Source organism: Amborella trichopoda, chromosome 2 (genome assembly GCF_054954075.1).
Source record: "Amborella trichopoda isolate Santa Cruz 75 chromosome 2, AtrichopodaSantaCruz75HAP2 v2.0, whole genome shotgun sequence".
NCBI classification, from domain to species: Eukaryota; Viridiplantae; Streptophyta; class Magnoliopsida; order Amborellales; family Amborellaceae; genus Amborella; species Amborella trichopoda.
The window spans coordinates 62556633-62574544 of NC_142337.1; the positions used below are offsets into that span (position 1 = coordinate 62556633).

A 17912-nucleotide genomic window follows, 5' to 3' on the forward strand; every position below is an offset into this window, starting at 1 on the left:
TTATAGTATACAATCCCAAATACTGGTCACCCCTATCACCGCATACTCTCTCTCTCTCTCTCTCTCCCCACCCAAGGACTCATTAGTGGCGGCATACCTAGTGATTATTTTACATGTAGCTACCGTAAAGCTTGCTAACTGTGTTACTTGGCCTGATATGTCTTCTCATCCATTTCTTTTGATTCAACCAACATTTAAGAACTCATATGGAGCGGCTTGAGCACTTCAATTAATTCGATCCAAATGAAACATTTCAGGAAATAATTAGCCAGCCTTTATTCTTAAGAGGAAAGCTTTCAATACTTCTCCTACCATATATAAATTATATATTTATCCTCATCTAGCCATTTGATTTTAATGGACGCCTGAGATGATCCAAACATGTTTCTAACTTTTTTTTACAAAACATTATCACATCAAATTTTGGGTGTCAACTCATCTCTTGAACTCGCACGTGCAAAAAATATAAAAAACAATATTCTCGATAAAATAAAATAACCAAAAATACCCTTGAAAGTCTCAAGGGTATTTTAGTTATTTTATTATTTTAAAAATATTTTTTTTAATGATGTTTAGATGTATCCATTGAGATGACGACACATGCCAAACTTCACAGTCATATGATTTGTAGAAAGAAATAAATATAAAATACTCTAAGAAGTTGGATCTATCAAAAGGTTGGTGGCCGACTTGTGACAGGCTGACTCGTGATATTTTAAGACAAGCAACCTCAGCCGTCCATTTAAATTGGACAGGTAGATGGGGGAATATGTAACTTATATACGGTAGGGAAAGTCTAGAGAGCTTTCCCAAATCTACGAGAATACCACATCGACTTTCTCTTGTATGCAAGACCTTTCTACGAAAAACATGTGAACGTTAGGGACGGTACAATGTCCCATTTCCTTGAAATCATGGTTTAAAAAAGTTGTCGTCCGGAATTGAAATCACCCAATCTGGATTGAGAATCATTGGAACCGATCTTTTCCCCACCATATATCACGTACCAGACAATATGGCCTTGGATTTTATTTTACTTTTTTCAATTGATTAACTTGTTCTCTATTTTTTTATTTTTTTTTATATACCGATTCACTCGGCCATATAGCTCATCCGGATCGCTGATCTGCCTATCGGGGACTGATTCCCCCAACCAATCCATTTTTTCAAATAATGATCGTACCCAAACAAGCGTCCAATCTCATAAAAAATCATCTTTTCCTGAAAGCAGTGTCCCAAAAGTAAATGATTCACCAGATCATGAGTTCACATAGGAAACTCCACCAAATCAAGCTGAAGAACATAATATGAAAAAAGAATCAAGGCTTCCCATAAACAAAGAATACTACAAGCCAGAACAGATGGAAGATCAGACAGCAACAATTCCGTTTTACTGAAAATAGAAATTGCTTCTTTTCTCTCTCAATGTGTAGTATTACAGCTAGTTTTCTTTCAGAGCTGCTGTTATCAGAAGCCACAAAAATTTAACCAAAATAAAAGTAGCAATCATATATTGTAACAATTGATACAATCAATCGAATAAAACTTGGGTTACCACAAGCTCAAACTATGTTACAAGCATAAAAAATCAATCAATCAGCATCATCTGACACAAATAACAATTATCGTCCTCTTACGTAGAAGAGGTGAATAACTGGCTCCCAAGAGTTACTGTAGCTGTGCCTTCACCCATGACTGTTGTCAGAGTCATCTCCTCCTCTAGAATCCGGTCAAGCTCTGTTGAGACTTGTTCCATGGCTGGTCTCCTCCCCCCATTCAAACTTAGGCATCGAAGAATTAAGCGGAAAAGGTTTCCCATTCCTTCCTTAGTGTAACCAGGCCCAAGCCTTGGGTCTACAATTGAACCATACTCATTCGACTCCACGCATGATTCCACCTTCATGAAAGGCATAACTGTCAAGGTTTTGTATTACCAAAGAACTTTGTAACATGCAAATACCAAACAAGTTATCAAAAAAAGAAAATAAGAGATGAAGAAGAAGTAAAAGATTACAACTAGTAAAATCCATCAACAACAAATGGGAAACCTCTGTATGTTTCTCGATAACAATATTCATAGAGTCAAGTTTCCAGGGAATTATTCAGTTTAAAATAGTGCTTTAACACACACAAGCAAGCAAGCACACACGACTGCATACACAGACATACGTGTAATGACGTATTATATGATAACTTTTTTAGAAAGATGCTGTCATTCATAATCAAGATTCCCACTTTGACATTGATACTCTGGATTTCATCTTATGTCGAAAAGATGGAAATGATGGCTGTAATGGCAGAACTTTGAACTAGTTTTGTTGTCTGAAGTCTTCCTTAAGGATGGTTATCTTAGGCATATGATATCAGCAGGCCACAATAGGAAAAATTCTCAGAAGCGGGTCAACATAGAATACCTTTTTGTTCTAGATCCCTTTCTTCTTGGCCAAACCGATACTCCCAACCAATTCTCTAAAAAGCTTCAAAGGATCAATCTAAGACAACTCCCAGGGTGCCTCTTGGACACAAACCAGGCATGTTTTATGATTTGGTGGCTTTTATCTTATTCATATGATTCACGAGCTTGAAAATCTACATGTGCAGATCGGCAATAATTAAATAGCTTATGTGGTGACAAGATAGGAACATAACGTCCATCTCTATGGTAGAAAAATCCAAATTAGTGTTATCAAATATCAAACCGGCCATGAAATCGTGAGGGGTCTGGTCCAATTAAAACTAAACCAAACACTGGTTGAACGGGTTGAACTGGATTTTAGAAAAATAAAAAACACAGAATAATAGCTTAAAAATATGAAATAAATTTTTTTTTTGTTGAACTGGTCAAAACTTGGTCCAACTGACCAAAACTGGCCAAACATTGGTTTTAACCAAGTTTTGACTAAACTTTTTGGACTAGACTATTTATAGCATCGGTTGGCGGTCCGACCTGTCGGACTGACTAATCCAGCCCAATCTTGACAACTATGGTCCAGATCATAGTTATGAAGACCAAATCAAGTCATTCATTCCAACTGTCGATAAATGCCTTGGCAAGTCCGGTCTAAAGAAAAAACTTTGTTTGGTGAGAAAGTTGGTGAAAGTCGATGTTTAACCGGTTATTGCAAATGACTAGTTCGACCAATTAAACAAAAATGAGAAACTTTTATTTAACATATTTCATATTTTCAAACTATTATGCTCATTTTTCTTAAACTATTGTCCAACCAATTTGACCAATAGTTGAACAGGTCCCCTCACTGGTTCGGCTGCCAGTCCAATCATAATAATTATGGTCCAAATTCATCACTTTCTCAGTGATATAGTCAGCAAGGCTATTTGCTTTTAAGAAAAATGAGACAATTTAGTTTGATCATTTTGGGGGTTTCCATTTGATAATGAGTTTGGGGTTAGCATCACCTCCTTAGGCAAGTCAACTTTGTTACACCTAGGCATTTCATTGATAAAACTAAACCTAGTTTGTATAGCAAAACTTCATCTCGGTTGATCAATTTTCTTTTAGTTACCCATTCATATAGGCTTCTGACTGATTCTGACAACTTCAGACTCCCAGCTTGCCGACCTGTTACGAGTTCCAAGAGAAACACCCCAAAGCTGTACACATCGCTGCTTTCAGAGAATGATCCTGCATCTCCAACCCTACAAAATAGAGCAAAGAATCATACAATTGATAAAAAAGACCAAGATAATGTACTTAGAAGGTTAGTTATGACTAACAGTAACACAAATGAAACGTTTTTTCCTTCCTCTTGAAAAATTTAGATATATGCAGTCATTTTCTTGGGTTACAAGGAAATGAAAATACTCTGGATCCAGGAAAACATCGCCACGGGTAACTCGAGAAGAACTGGCTTCGTCAATTCTCTCTAGTAATCTAGAGAGACCCACATCTGCCACCTTGGCAATGAAATTCTCGTCAACAAGGACATTACTTGTTTTGAAATCCTTGTGTACCAAAGGAGGTGCCATACCATGCAAGTGGCTCAAACCTGTATATTAAAAGGCAAGAAAGAAGAATAAAGTAAAAATAATTATTTCATTCAAAAAGATATTCAAGAGTTTTATCATTAAAAAAAAAAAACAAGATTTATTGCATGCCTGAAATAAACCTGTGAGTCTCTAAAACATAACTTTCTTGTGACTTGTATTGAGATTTCCTTGTAAAGAAAAATATTTCAGGCTGCACACATACATCACCTTTAGCCGCTCCCAAAGCAATAAAGAGCCTATATTTGAATTCTAGCTTTGTTGTGGGGTCCAGACCTGTATCTGAGTTAAAACATCCATGAAGGTATCATTACCATAACATTCAAAGCTGATAAGAGTAGCAGTGAGCCAGTGGCAAATGGAAAGTACCATATAAATGACTGGAAACACTTCCATTTGGCAGATATTCATATACTAGCATTTGCTGATCATATTCCTGGCAGTAGCCAAGAAGGCTAACTAGATTGCGATGCCGGATCTCTGATAGGTAGTGCACCTGTTGAATTATACAGTAGATTGACTAGAAAAATTAGCAGATGTAGCTTATTGCACCCACCAAGAATCATAGAAAAGTTAACAGAATGAACACGATATAAAGCATGGTCAGAGTTGCAGCTATAAGTGAAAAGGCTCCAGTGAAATAGTTATGTAAAAACCCAATATCCAATAGCTTACGTAAACCACAAGATTTATTGAAATTTTGTCGGAGAAACAACTCCAAAAGAGTCTACAAGGAGCAGATTAACAATATGCCAAAAATCATACAAAAACCGTTCCAATTAAGAGCAAACAACATGCTGCATAATATGAGAAATAATAGTTGTAAATAAGCTTCCCATGACATAAGGATGGCCCTCATCTCATAAGTTGCCCAGGAATTCACCATGCCCAAACAATCTGAGTCTATGCAGATTGTTGTTAGAATTCCCTCTGACGTGTTTATGGAAAAGATCGAGCAGTTCCTGAGGCAATTACAAGATAACAGGTGCTCTCGCATAATAGAAAAATATGAGCTTCATGTTTAAATTTTAAGAGTTGACTTCTAACACCATTTATTGTTCATTTATTAGTACTTTCTTTTTCCCTGAAAGACAATTGTTCCTTCTTAGCTACATGCTTACAGTAAATTAACGACGGAATACATCCCTGTTGATAATTACCTAAAAATATCATTTCATTGATATAAGGATCATGCTTAGGGGCCCAAGTTTGACATCCTCTCCAAATAACTTTCTGATGAGTGTCTCCCCATCAGTAATAAGTATTGGTATTGGGGCTATTAATGGTAGAGAATTTTATCGTGGTATAATGAAGGATCCTTTTCGCCAGGAATTTATATGGAATTTTACAAGAGTTCAGTAACCTAAATTGTTATAAAATAAAAAAAAATTGTTTAATAATGGTTAAACATGAATTATACCAGATTGATATTTACACTAACATGTATGAAATTGAAAAATTAAACAGGTAAATATGTGATGAAATGATAAATATGACAACTATATTGTCTAAATCTAATTCTAAAATAAAATTATGGGAAATTGATTGCGCAACAAAGTAGGCAATGGAAGGGAAACTTTAATTATAAAATATAAAGCTCAAGCCATGAATAACTCCTTATAGGTAAGTCATAAATGCTTTGAAGAATGAGAAGAAATGGATGCTTTTAACATATGTTATCATTTATAAATACTCATCAAAGGTTTAGTACCTAAATTTTATTTCTGTATTCAAAAGTTTAAGGGATCGGGTTTTGATGTGGTTTTGATGTGTCAAGTGATGCACCTATTGAAAGGTGAACTCCTTCAAAATCCATCTTAGAGATACACTTTGGACCTAGAATTTCACAGCTCGATAATCTTAACCATAGTTACCGGGATCTCCTACTTTCGTAGGCGATCCCTTCTAAGAACTCGATTCTGTCGCTCCCGGAGTGGATCTCTCAAGGATATCGATTTTTAAATTTTGGGATCTCAATTCCCATTGTTAGAGTTCCAGATTCCTGCAGTTATAGATCTCAAGCAACCTTAAAGACCAAGACAACAACCAAACTGAGATTTTCTTTATTTGTAGCCAGCTAGCAATATAACTACGCTTTTAATATAGTTGTGTTGCTTGCTTGCTATAAATAAGGAGATCCCTACCTTAAATAGTAAGTATAATTCTAGATTATCATACACTTTTAAGATTGGCAGCAAGATCCCCAAAAGGTTGAGATCAAAATCCCAAAAGCTCGAGATCAAGGTATCCAAAACGTTAGAATCTTTATCCCTAACATTTGGGGATCTGGATCCCTAACATGTGCATTGTACGGATGGTGATCCCAATCATAGGGATCTTTTAGAATTTCACAATCGCCCCCCCTCCTGATCCTGATCCCCCTTCCAATCCCAACAACTATGATCTTAACCACCATGGTCACTCATGAACCATCATCATCATCCGAGCTTTATCGTCACTATTTCGGGTTGGCTCACCATGGTCATGAATATGAAAAAGCATAGATTTTGTATCTTAAAAATAGATTACTTTAAACTTTGGTTTTGGACCACTCATCGCCATTTGTTTAATTCTTTGCAAATCATTAGATCTAGACTGTTTCGTAAGCCGCAAAAACATGGATAATCATCATCATCCGAGCCTTATCCCAACTATTTGGGATCAGCTACATGAATCATGTTCTAGCATTATGTTATATCAAGAGCCATACCTTCAATCATACCATTAGTCACTATATCTCTTCGTACTATTTCTATCCACGTCCTTTTGGGCCTTCCCCTTGCCATTTTAGGGCCTTCTAATTGAACCACATCGCCCCTCTGCAAACCTCAAAATCATTGATCTAAAGCGGAAATGCATCTAGAGTGACTTGGGATGTATTTCAGATCCTATATCTAACTCAAAGATAATTTCTTGGAATGGAAACACATTTGAAAGGACCTCATTTAAACTTTTCCCAAAGTTAATCTGTTTATTAAATTCATTCCCAGCATTATAGCCATCGTTTCATCTTAAAAATCACATTAATTTAAATTATCAGGATTCAATTATAGGAATCCCATGTTGTCGTGATAACGATCCAGTATGATCATCTATTGGCAGTATTCGTTGCTAAGTCAGTAAAATAGCTGCCAGCTAAATCTAAACAAGTGAGACTAGTGGTGTACTTAATAAATCCCAAGTTATCACAGTACAAAATATGGCCCCAGGGATGGAACAAGATCTAAACAAGCTCTAAATAACCCAACTTCCAAACAGTTAACACTTCAAAAAAAAAAACCCAACTTCCAAGTAGCATGAGCTAAATCTTTTCTGCAGTAATGGTTCCCATGATCCATACACAATTCAGACTCATCTCTAATCAAGGGCAGCAATGCAAAGGGACTACAAAGTGATCGTGAGAAAGAGGACTACAAAGTGATCATGAGAAAGAGGACGATGGGAATCTCATTCACATGAAAAATATTATCGTATTTGGCCTACAGTCACTATCAATATTTGATCATCAAGATCAGTCTGATTTAGTAACTGCATTGTACCCTTACCTACCAAAATTAGTAGTTAGGGCCTTACACAGCTCTGAGTAACTAGAGGGATCAAGGAAGTAAAGAAGTATTGACACTAATCATCTAATTGTTGTCATACCTCCTCAACAAATTCTGGTCGTGCAGCACTTGAACGCCTTTTGATGGCAACAACAGTCCCATCTCGAAGAAGGCCCTTAAACACCAATCCAAATCTACCTTCCCCAATGAGATTGCTTTCACTGAAATGCTTGGTTGCTTGCCCCAACTCTTCAAGTGTGAACTGCCTCATAGTTCCTTTGTTCCATTCTGCTACAAATAAACAATGAACTGTAATGGATCCTGAACAACAATATCTTTATCTTGTGCAATAATCATGATTTTGGATGAGATACTTAAGCTTGATAGTACAAGTATCCCAAATTCAATGAAAAGATTCAGCTATTTTCTATTATGACTATACAAAATAAAAATATAATCCCCATCTCATAGGCCAAACCACTTTTAAAACTTGCACAGGAGATTTATACCTTGTGCAGAAGGATCCGATGAACCAGTTTCTGAGTTTCTATTTGCTGAACTCTTGCGATGCAAAAAGAAAAACCAAAAGCAACCAAGGACTATGAGAACAAATGCAACAAACCCTGCAGCACCTCCAATAATTGCAGCAAGTGACTTCGACATCTCGGAGCCCTTGCTTTCAGTTCAACTGACCCAAACATTGAATCTGAGATATAAAAAAAGAAGAAATCAAACCAAAAAGAAATATCAAGCAAAACTACAAATCACTCATAGAGTGGGGATTAATGAAATCATCCCTTTGCTCAATCCACAATCAATAATAGAAGAATCCAAGAAGAAGTACAAAAACACTTGAGAAAAAATAAATGAAGGTCAAAAAAGGGAAGGAAAAGTGGGATGTTTCTTACCCTCAATTACCTCACTGTGACAAGCTAGGCCACGAACAAACAGGCAGCAACAAATGCCATAATCACTTGTTCAATGCATCACCTTCTTCTGTAAACATCCCATGACACCTGAGAAACCATTCTTTGCATACAAAATACAATGAATCCACTGTTGCTTAAAACAAACAATCTTTCCACTGAAACTATCAGGACATGACACCTCAATGGGAGAGACAAAATCTGACAGTGTACCAAAACCTTTAACAGATCCTAAACCAGAGGCATCAGACCCAAAAACATATGAAAGAACGAAGTAACCCACCCTTAGAAAATGGCCAAAGATCTCAAGATCACATGCAAGGTTCTAAACCATCAATCACAACCCACCTCAATCTCATCTTCCAATTCCTTTAATATGCTACTTTTATATTGTTCAGATCCAGGCAAAATGAATTGAAAATTGAGTAGTTTTAAGAAAGCCAATAAGATGACAACCATGCATCAAATCCTTCACCATAAACTCCAAATTTTGTGAAAGGTGTACTGACAGTCCAGAGAAATGTCAATTTTAAATGAAGTAAATCTTGGATCAGTCTGATAATGTAGAGGCACATAACACATACATACCCATCTACTGGTACAAACTTTATGGTACCGATGTGTGCTGTTGCTAACTGTAAAAACTTACAGTTCAATCACCAATATCATAAACAATGTCTGATAACATCCAATTCTGAAGAGACACTGACAAGTAAGGGAAACACCCATTTTGAAACAACTGACACTTAAATGACTGCTAGAATAGATATCATATTAGACATGCATAATCAATGTGCACATATGGCATAATATAACTCTCTCTCTCTCTCTCTCTCTCTCTCTCTCTCTCTCTCTCTTATTTATTGATTTATTTTTTATGTTTTGGTGATGGGTCAAATTGTGACCCCATCTACTAGAATTGACTTTATCCAACCCATGTGTGATGTTGGTAACTGTAATAATGTAATTAAGGATTTACCACCTAGATGTGGACAGGGAAGAAAGTGGAATTAATGAAACCGTACAGAGACAAGAATCATTGTGCTTAAATATTTTATTGAAAGCAAGATATCCCACAAAATAGAAAGAAAATCCACAAAAGAAGAAAGAAAGAGGGTGGGTTTCGATCAAACCTGTCTCATTGCACCGCTGTTTGCAAAGGAGGATTTGATGGGGCAGGTTCCAATTGCTTTTTCTTCTCTGTTCCAGTGTTGAAGTTTGAACTGTAAAGTAGAGAGAGAAACCCATTTGTGAACCACTCAAATAAAAGAAGCCCATTTGTGAAATATACATTGTGATTCTCATCTGAGCCATTACAGATGGCTATAAGACACAAGTCCCACATTAAGGACCTCCTGTACATATATGATTCTCTACAAGAAAGGTTCCCTTTTGTCTCTCTCTCTCTCTAAATCTATTATCTTTCTCTAGAGAGAGAGAGAGGGGCACTATTTAATCAGATCAGATCTGCAGGATTAGCAGATAAAAGGAAAGCCTTTATATTTATAAGAGGAGGGAAAGGAGAGATCTTTTACCTGTTGATTGGATGATAAATTGCAAGTGCACATGATGGGGGAGGAGAGAGAAGCTTCAGGAGTGGGCCTGCTCCTTTGCCTTCTGTATTTTTTTGTCATTTTACTGTTTCGTATTTAATTCTTTATTGCATTTGTATATTTCTATTGAATTAATAGTGAGAGAGAGAGAGAGAGAGGAAATTGTTGAATGGGTTTTTGTCTGGTTATACAGCCTGAGAGCTGGAACCCAGTTCAGCTCTGCTGCCGCCTGCTGCAACAGTGGAAGAATCCGGTTGGGAATTGTAGGCTTTCTCTCTCTACCTGTAAATAGAGAGAGAACATGCACATGTTTCTTTCCCCAAACTTGGCAGGGAGAAAATGCACAGTTTTTCCCTCTATTGAAATAGAAAGAGAAACTGCACATGGGTTCCTAAACTTGGAAACATGAAAATGGGGATCGTCTCTGTAAATTGAAGAGAGAGAAAATCAATGGATTCTAAAACAACGCAAGAAACTAGGGGCAGAAGAGTCAATGTTTCTCACATAGTTCCTGAACAATCTGTGGTTCTCTGATGTTTCGGTTTCCGCATTATTCCTCCAATTTCGGTATCCGCAATCTCGACATAGACGAAGCATATCAGTAAATACAGTTCATTAAATTGCTAATTCAACCGAAATTCGTCCAAGTATAGGACTAGATTTCTCGCGAAAAATCACATTTCGGTGGGAAATTGTTGAAATTTCCGCGAAATTGACTATTTTAAAGGAGCGTGAAAAATAAAAGGCTGAGGCCCTAAACGATCCAAATAAAAAGCACCTTTAAAATAGTACGTTGTTTTTGGACCTTGTTTTGATATGGAATTATATAGCTGGCAAAGTCTAAAAAGTAGAGAGAGAGAGAGAGAGAGAGATGGAGATACGTGCCTCATCTGATCATGCAAACTTGCAAGATGTTAGAGAGAGATGTACGTAATGTGTTTTTTTGTGTGTGTGTGTGTGTGGGGGCGGGGGACACTCGTCCAGGCAAATAATGTTTTGGTTTGTCGATATATTGTCATTCCCTGACTTATTTGGGGCGGCCCCAGCCTCGCTGGGACTTAGAGTTGGGGCGGCCCGAGCCTTGTTGGGACTTGAAGATGGCTCGGCCGGCCCCAGCTTGGCCGAGACCAACTTTGGATGGCTGGCAGCCCCAAAGGATCTTTGTCCGAGCCAGTCCAACCTATTGAATACGAACAACTTGGGTTTCAAATTTGATAGTTGCTGATTCGATTATTGAAGGGATTTCCTTGTATAAGGCTGTGGCCCTTAACCATCAAAATAATACATACCTTTAAATAGTGTAGATCAAGTAGTGTAGAAAGATATCGTTTCAATATATAAAATCTTTATGATGATCTAAAACTGTATTTTTATTTTAAATTTGTAAAATTTAAAGTTTCAAAAATAGTGTAGATCAAATAGATCTATAAACTTGGAAATCTTGAAAATTAATGGTCTAGATAATACATTACAAGATGTATTATTTCCAAGAGAACACGGTTTTTGTGAGTCCATGGACTCACATGTAGAAATGAGGGCCTCTTAATAATTTATTTTTGAAATAGAATTTATTCCTAATTTTTAGGGAATGTATAATCATTAACATGTAGATTATTAAACTATAAAAATAAATAAACTTAAAAAACTAAAAATGATAATTTTTTTTGGATAAAATATTTGAACTGCTGATTTTACTCTTCTTTTTTAGGAATATTATTTAAGGGCCATCACAACGGTAAAACGCTCGAGTAGCCAACGCAAGAGTGCATGTTCGAATCCTGAGTGCGGTCATTTTATGCATAAAAAACTAAAGGTTAAGACCATCTCCATCTCACCCCTCCCAGAACCTTGCGTAGTTACGGCGCTCTTTTCATCTACACTTTCTTTGGCTCCAAGTCAGCATAATAATAGGTGAGGGCTTGGATGCACCAAACAATTTACCTTTTTAACATTTAAAGTCTTCGTTTTACATCACATATCTCAAGGTCGAGATGATCGAATCTTAGGGTTTTTAACACCAAAACAACTTCTAGTGATTTTTTGAGGTATATATATATATAGAGATAGGAAAAATTTTATATAAGGTTGTATACGCCTCAAAAATATATCGAAAAATGTTGTTTTAATGTTGAAAAAACCCTCTAATCGATCATCTCGACATCGAGATACATGAATATGAAAAAAAAGTTTTTGAGTCCCGAAAACAGTGCATTTTGCAACACATTATCTAGACCGTCTATTTTCAAGATTTTCATATATTTATAGATCTACTTGATTTTAACTATTTTTAAAATTTAAAATTTTCTAATTAGGTATGAAAATAGATTTTAAGATAATACTACATATTTTTTACAACAAAATTATATGTTATAATAAAATTTTAAAATGCCCCTTAATTGGATTGTTTAAGGTTACAATCTTTATATATATATATATATATATATATATATATATATATATATATATATATATATATATATATATATATATATATATATATATATATATATATATATATATATATATATATATATATATTTCCTTTCTTTAATGATTAAATGGTGCTTAGACACCAATTCCGCTCCTTTTTGATGGGTAGGCCTGATGACTGGGATCCTCTCTTATCTTAGGGGGTAAGCAAGTTGTCTTTTTGTATATGAATAAATAAAAAAATTCCCTTGCGCTAGCTAAAGCTATGACAGACTTGTATTTCTTTATTTTTCCATTCTTTTCTTTGGCCTTCTGTTTTTATCAGTTGTATTTTTATTTTTACCACTTTCATTTTTTTCAATGAAATATTGTTAAAATTTTCACAAAAGAAAAAGGTGAACTTGTTTGGGGCTCGAAAGCCATTTTTGACCTTTTGAATTTTTATTATTTAAAAAAATAAAAACTAAAAGCTTAGGCCATGACCTTGTTCTTGAGTTAGGCAGCCTGGCTGTAGGACTCATGGGCCCAGCCCTTACGGACACAGGCCCAACTTTCCCTCTAAATTAGTGGTCCCAAGCCTGGTTGTCGCAGATTAAACGAAGCGATAGCAAATGTCCACATGTACATCTCCCTCACTAACTAACCCCACGCAATTCACGCCTCTATTTCTTCTATCTTCTCTCTCGCCCTACCACACGATGCACATAAACTCAAATGTACGGATTGGACTAATATCATTTAGGAAAAGGTTTATACGGATCTGAGGCTCTAAACAATCAAATTAGACTGCACCTCAAAAATTTCATTAGAAGAGGTTGTTTTGATGCCCGAATATCCTCGAATTGAGTTTCTCGACATCAAGATGCGTGTACATGAGAAAAAAAATGGATTTCAAGTTTTGGAAAATAGTGTGTCTTGTAATGTATTTTTTGACCGTCAATTTTTAATATTTTCAAGTTTTTATAAATCTGCTTGATCTACACTATCTTTTAACATTTAAATTTTATAATTAAAGATGAAAATATATTTTAAGACTATCACAAAGATTTCTAGTATTAAAACCACATTTTTCGACAATATTTGAAGGCGGGTTCTACTTTGATTGTTTAGAGCTTCGGCTCTATACAAACCACACTCTATTATTTAAGGGAATGAGGAGCCTCTTAAAAATCTATTTTTTAGATGGATTTTTTAACTTAATTTTGAATGACATGTTATCTCTAACATGGAGATCATGAATATGAAAAATAAATAAATTTTAAAAATTAGAAATAATAGTTTTATTTATAAAACATTTGGACTGTCAGTTTCAAATGTTTTTAGATGAAGCACCTATTTGCGTCCATCTTTAAGTTGGATGTTTTATACTGTATTGCATGCGTAGAAATCCAGTCTAACCTGCATGAAGCAACTTTTCTTATTTAATAGATTAAAACATCTTATAAAATCATTAAAGGGACAAACGATCCTAATTACTGTGTGATTTTTTTATTGTATTTAAGTATTTTCTCAAAATCATATTTCTAAAAATACTCAAATTGTCCTTGTTTAAGATTGAAAATCTTAGTAACAGGGAGAAAACTATACTTAAACCAAGGCAATTCCATCATTTGACTAAAACACTCCTTCTGGTTGATAGGGTTGAGAATGGGTGGGATCAAGTCCGGATCCACCAAAATCCGAATTCTTATCCATAAAGTAATCAACTAGCAAATGGAGAGAGAAGTTCAAATCCTCAATAGTTTTTTGTTTGGAACTATACAGATTTTCAAGACCAGAGCTATCATCCACTCAGTCATCTGTCCCAGAGACAATCTCCATCTCATTCCCATGGATAGGACCCGACCTCGGCATAAAGTTGATACCTTAACTATAACATAGGATCCAAATCTGCAGAATTTTTGGATATGGATTCATATTTGGATTCGAAATGTATTCATGGGATCTAGATCCAGATTCGGACCTGATCGAATCCAAAAATTTAATTTTATGTATTGTTATATACAATACAATATAACAAAAAATACTATATATATAGAGTAATGATCCTATGAGATCCTCACACGCCCATGTGTGTAGGACCCCAAAGGATCACCATTAAATTTGGTACAGATCTCTAAAAAAGTTATCACATGGTATGAAACTTGATTTTTTTAGAGATTTGTGACAAATTTAATAGTGATCATTTGGGTGGTCCTATACACATGGGTGTGGGAGGGTCTCATAAGATATATATATATATATATATATATTATTTTAATAACTGGGTCGGATCCTTATTGGATATACATGTATCGAAATCCAATATAAATTCCTATTCAATTATAAATTTTGGATAAGATCTGACCCGTCAGATCCAAATCCTGGATCCATACCCAAATTCTGATAGGATCCGAAATTCAGGTTTTTGGACCCAAACCAGGTATTTTGGAAATAAGAAATTAAAATATTTTTTAGTTGTCTTTTGAAGAAGTGCCTTTTGGGTGTTAATAAAGATTGGTTAGAGCTCTTATATTATTTTCCCCTGTACGAAAGCATCAAACTTGTTAAAACTTAAAACTATAGTACAAAACCTTGTCATTTATTGGGGTAACAGGTTTGGCATTGTTTTTTGTTTTTGTCATTGTCATTATATATTGACAATGACAAATGACTCTCTACCTACAACCATCACTTTCATTTAAGAGCTTCGGAATGAAGGAACTATAATTCATATTACGACCATACTTATATATGTGGAGTCTTTTATAGTTGGACCTCTACTATTGAAGTAAGGTGCACCTCAAAACTATGTCGAAAATACCGTTTCGGTGCCCCAAAGCCTTGTGATGATATGAAAATATATTGTTGCCCCCCAATTATTGAATTTAAAGTTTCAGAAATGGTGATGATCAAGTAGATCTATAAACACTTGAAAATCATGAAAATAGATGGTGTAAATAATGTGTTAGAAGAAGATCTATTTTTGGGACTAGAAATCCCATTTTTTCATGTCTATGAATCTCGAGGTCGAGAGGATCAATTTGAGGATTTTCCAACATAAAAATAACCTTTTCTAGTGGGTTTTTTTAAGTATATCTTACTCATACAGTGTAAGGTTGATACCTCAGATAAACTTTTTCCTTTATAGTTTTAGAAGATTGGTGGGCGTCGTAATTGAATGTCTCTTCAAGGGGGGAAAGTATTTGCTGTGTCGGCAGTATTTTCCACTGATTTGTGACCTGAAGTTTATCCTAAATCAGTGTAAACTCCAAGTAATTATCATCACCACAGTTTTTTTTAATCAACTATTTGGGATCGACTATATGAATCATGATTCACCCCATTAAAGCCATACTTGTAAAATTACCTGAAAAAAAAATTCAATTTTTAATATAAGATATTGGAAATTTTTTTCAACGCAAGCCACAAGTAAGCAAAACGTATCAAAATTTTATGGACCCTCTTGCGTGCACCTCATCTCATATCCTCATATGTTTATTGCCAAATATTTCCAAAGTTCTAACTACTTGGGGGAGAGAGAGTACTTGGGGATATTTAAATTATAAAATTATTATATCAATGTTTATATTTGAAGTTGTTGATTTTGATGTTGATTTGTGAGGGTTTTTTTTGTTTTATATCATATTTTATATTTTCCTATTTTTTAGGATTTTTGGGAAATGTGAATTTGATTTTTTTGTCTTATATTAAATATCCCCAAGTTTTACACGAGGACTCAACTGGGTCTAAGTGGACTCATCCGAGTTTCCGATCACTATACGAATTTGAAGGACAAGTTTTTTTTTTTTTGGTAGTTATTTTTTATGTCTTATAGCTTAATTTGAACATAATACCCCTTGTTTCTAAGGACAACATTTTGAAACCGTAGGCAATGAAATGAGACATTTTTTCTTTGTTTTATTGTCAAAATACCTTCGTTGACATATTTATCTTTCCTGCAATATGCTCGAGAGACAGTGTCAAAGTTTAAGATTTTTATTTATATTTTTGAAAAAAAAACTTTTTGTTATTTGTTTTTATCATTCTTGAATCATTTCTTGCAATCCACCATGAGCAAAGAAATGCACCATTTTCACACCTTGCCTGCTGTTTTTTGTATCAGAACTCTTTCCATTTGTTTCAAACTTTCAATTGCTTTGCAGGGAGTCTTCTTGTAGTTTTTTGTTATAAAACTTCCTCATTGAATCTCAATGCGAAATTTTTGAAGATAATTTTCCTTGCAATATAAATATGAAGAAAGAAAACAGTTATTGCCTGTCATCACCATGAAAGAAAACAGTTATTGCCACACTGTGATACAGTTCTTTTGGATTTTAAAAAGAATAAATGGTATGTCTTCCATGAAAGAGGAGGTGGGGTTCTCTCCTCTGTGTGCAGCGAGAAGAGAAGACCCAACATAAAAAGTAGGCTTCTAATTTCATTTTATGAGCTCCCTGTCTTTCTAAAGTGAAGGTGGATAGACAATGTTCACATGGGCTGGTCCGTAGAGGGTAGGCCCGGCCTAGCCTTGGTCCAAGATGCCCAGGCCGAATCAATCTTGGCCCAAGACCAAGCCCAAGCCCAGGGCACTTGGCTAGGTGGCCCGGCACACAATAATGTTTAAAAGGACAAATTAGGACACACCGATTCTAGAGTATCTGCCTTCCAAATTCCATCTTAAATATGGATTTTGGATGCTTAAAAGCAGTCCATTTTGTAACCTTTTTTGGACTGTTCATTTCAATTCTTCAAGATCCTCAGATCTACAATTTTTTCGGAGTTCTAGATTTGTGGATCAAGGATGAAATGTGGATTTGCAGAGTCGCCGAAAAGTTTTCGGCTTCTTAAGTTATTTGAAGAAAATTATTGGAGACAAGTTCTGAAGTTTTTTGTGTTTCAAAATAGCTCTGGTCCGTTCTACTTTATTTTGGGAAAATTCAATTTCATTATGAAGCTTGTTAGGGTATCTTGAGATCAAATGGCACTTATAATCTTTTCTAACTTATGTGTGATAAAATTGTGCGCCCACTTCATGATAAGTTTCCCCTCCTGATGAGTCAATGCTTGCTTACCTCCATGACCACTAGAAATACAGAGCCCAGCTTCCTGTGCTAGAATTTGAGTTGACAAAGGGGGACCAGTGTTAAACACAAATTTTAGTGTCTAAGTCCTCATCCTTTGCTCAAAAAATTAAATATACTAAAACACATGTGTATGAGATTATTTTTTGTTGCTATAGATAATTGCTACTGATATTAGATGTCAAATTGAATGGCTTGGGATATGTCACAGAGTTCGATAATTTAGTTATTTGAAGTTTGAGTCTAGTCAATGACACACTCAACACCTAATTTGTAATTTGACGAACGAAAGTGATTCTAACTTCCTTGCATTAAAAGTAAATAGTCTCTTTAGACAATTCATATAATTCTAACACAGAAACAGCGATGTTTTTAAAGGTAGAGGTTACT

The 17912-nt window shown here is 35.2% G+C and overlaps 1 protein-coding gene across 15 annotated transcripts; it reads right to left on the reverse strand.

Annotated features, from left to right (window-relative positions):
* Positions 1–1388: 1388 nt before the first annotated feature.
* LOC18445267 (proline-rich receptor-like protein kinase PERK3) lies at positions 1389–10846 on the reverse strand. Of its 15 annotated transcripts, none has more exons than XR_016050058.1 (10): positions 10534–10845; positions 9610–9699; positions 8459–8546; positions 8060–8256; positions 7651–7838; positions 4375–4501; positions 4211–4287; positions 3824–4007; positions 3525–3657; positions 1389–1897 (listed from the first exon to the last, which is right to left on the reverse strand). XR_016050058.1 is itself a non-coding variant. In XM_088859328.1 (10 exons), the coding sequence occupies exons 4-10, from the start codon at positions 8211–8213 to the stop codon at positions 1634–1636; spliced, it is 1122 nt and encodes a 373-aa protein (XP_088715454.1). In that variant the 5' UTR covers positions 8214–8256; positions 8459–8546; positions 9610–9699; positions 10534–10846; the 3' UTR covers positions 1389–1633. The 15 variants fall into 15 exon arrangements, 8 of the variants coding, with proteins under 8 accessions (XP_088715454.1, XP_088715457.1, XP_088715456.1 ...); XR_016050061.1 differs by having other exon boundaries at positions 8469–8546; positions 10534–10841; XR_016050060.1 differs by lacking the exon at positions 10534–10845 and adding an exon at positions 10012–10127 and having other exon boundaries at positions 8469–8546.
* Positions 10847–17912: the final 7066 nt, after the last annotated feature.

Excerpts from the sequence above, each read along its gene's own strand:
- LOC18445267 (XM_088859328.1), bottom strand. The coding sequence starts at position 8,213 with ATGTCGAAGTCACTTGCTGCAATTATTGGAGGTGCTGCAGGGTTTGTT. Across the intron at positions 7,839-8,059 it reads ATCGGATCCTTCTGCACAAG|AATGGAACAAAGGAACTATG; the intron begins GTATAAATCTCC and ends TATTTGTAGCAG. Across the intron at positions 1,898-3,524 it reads TCAGAAGCCTATATGAATGG|GTGGAATCATGCGTGGAGTC; the intron begins GTAACTAAAAGA and ends CCTTTCATGAAG.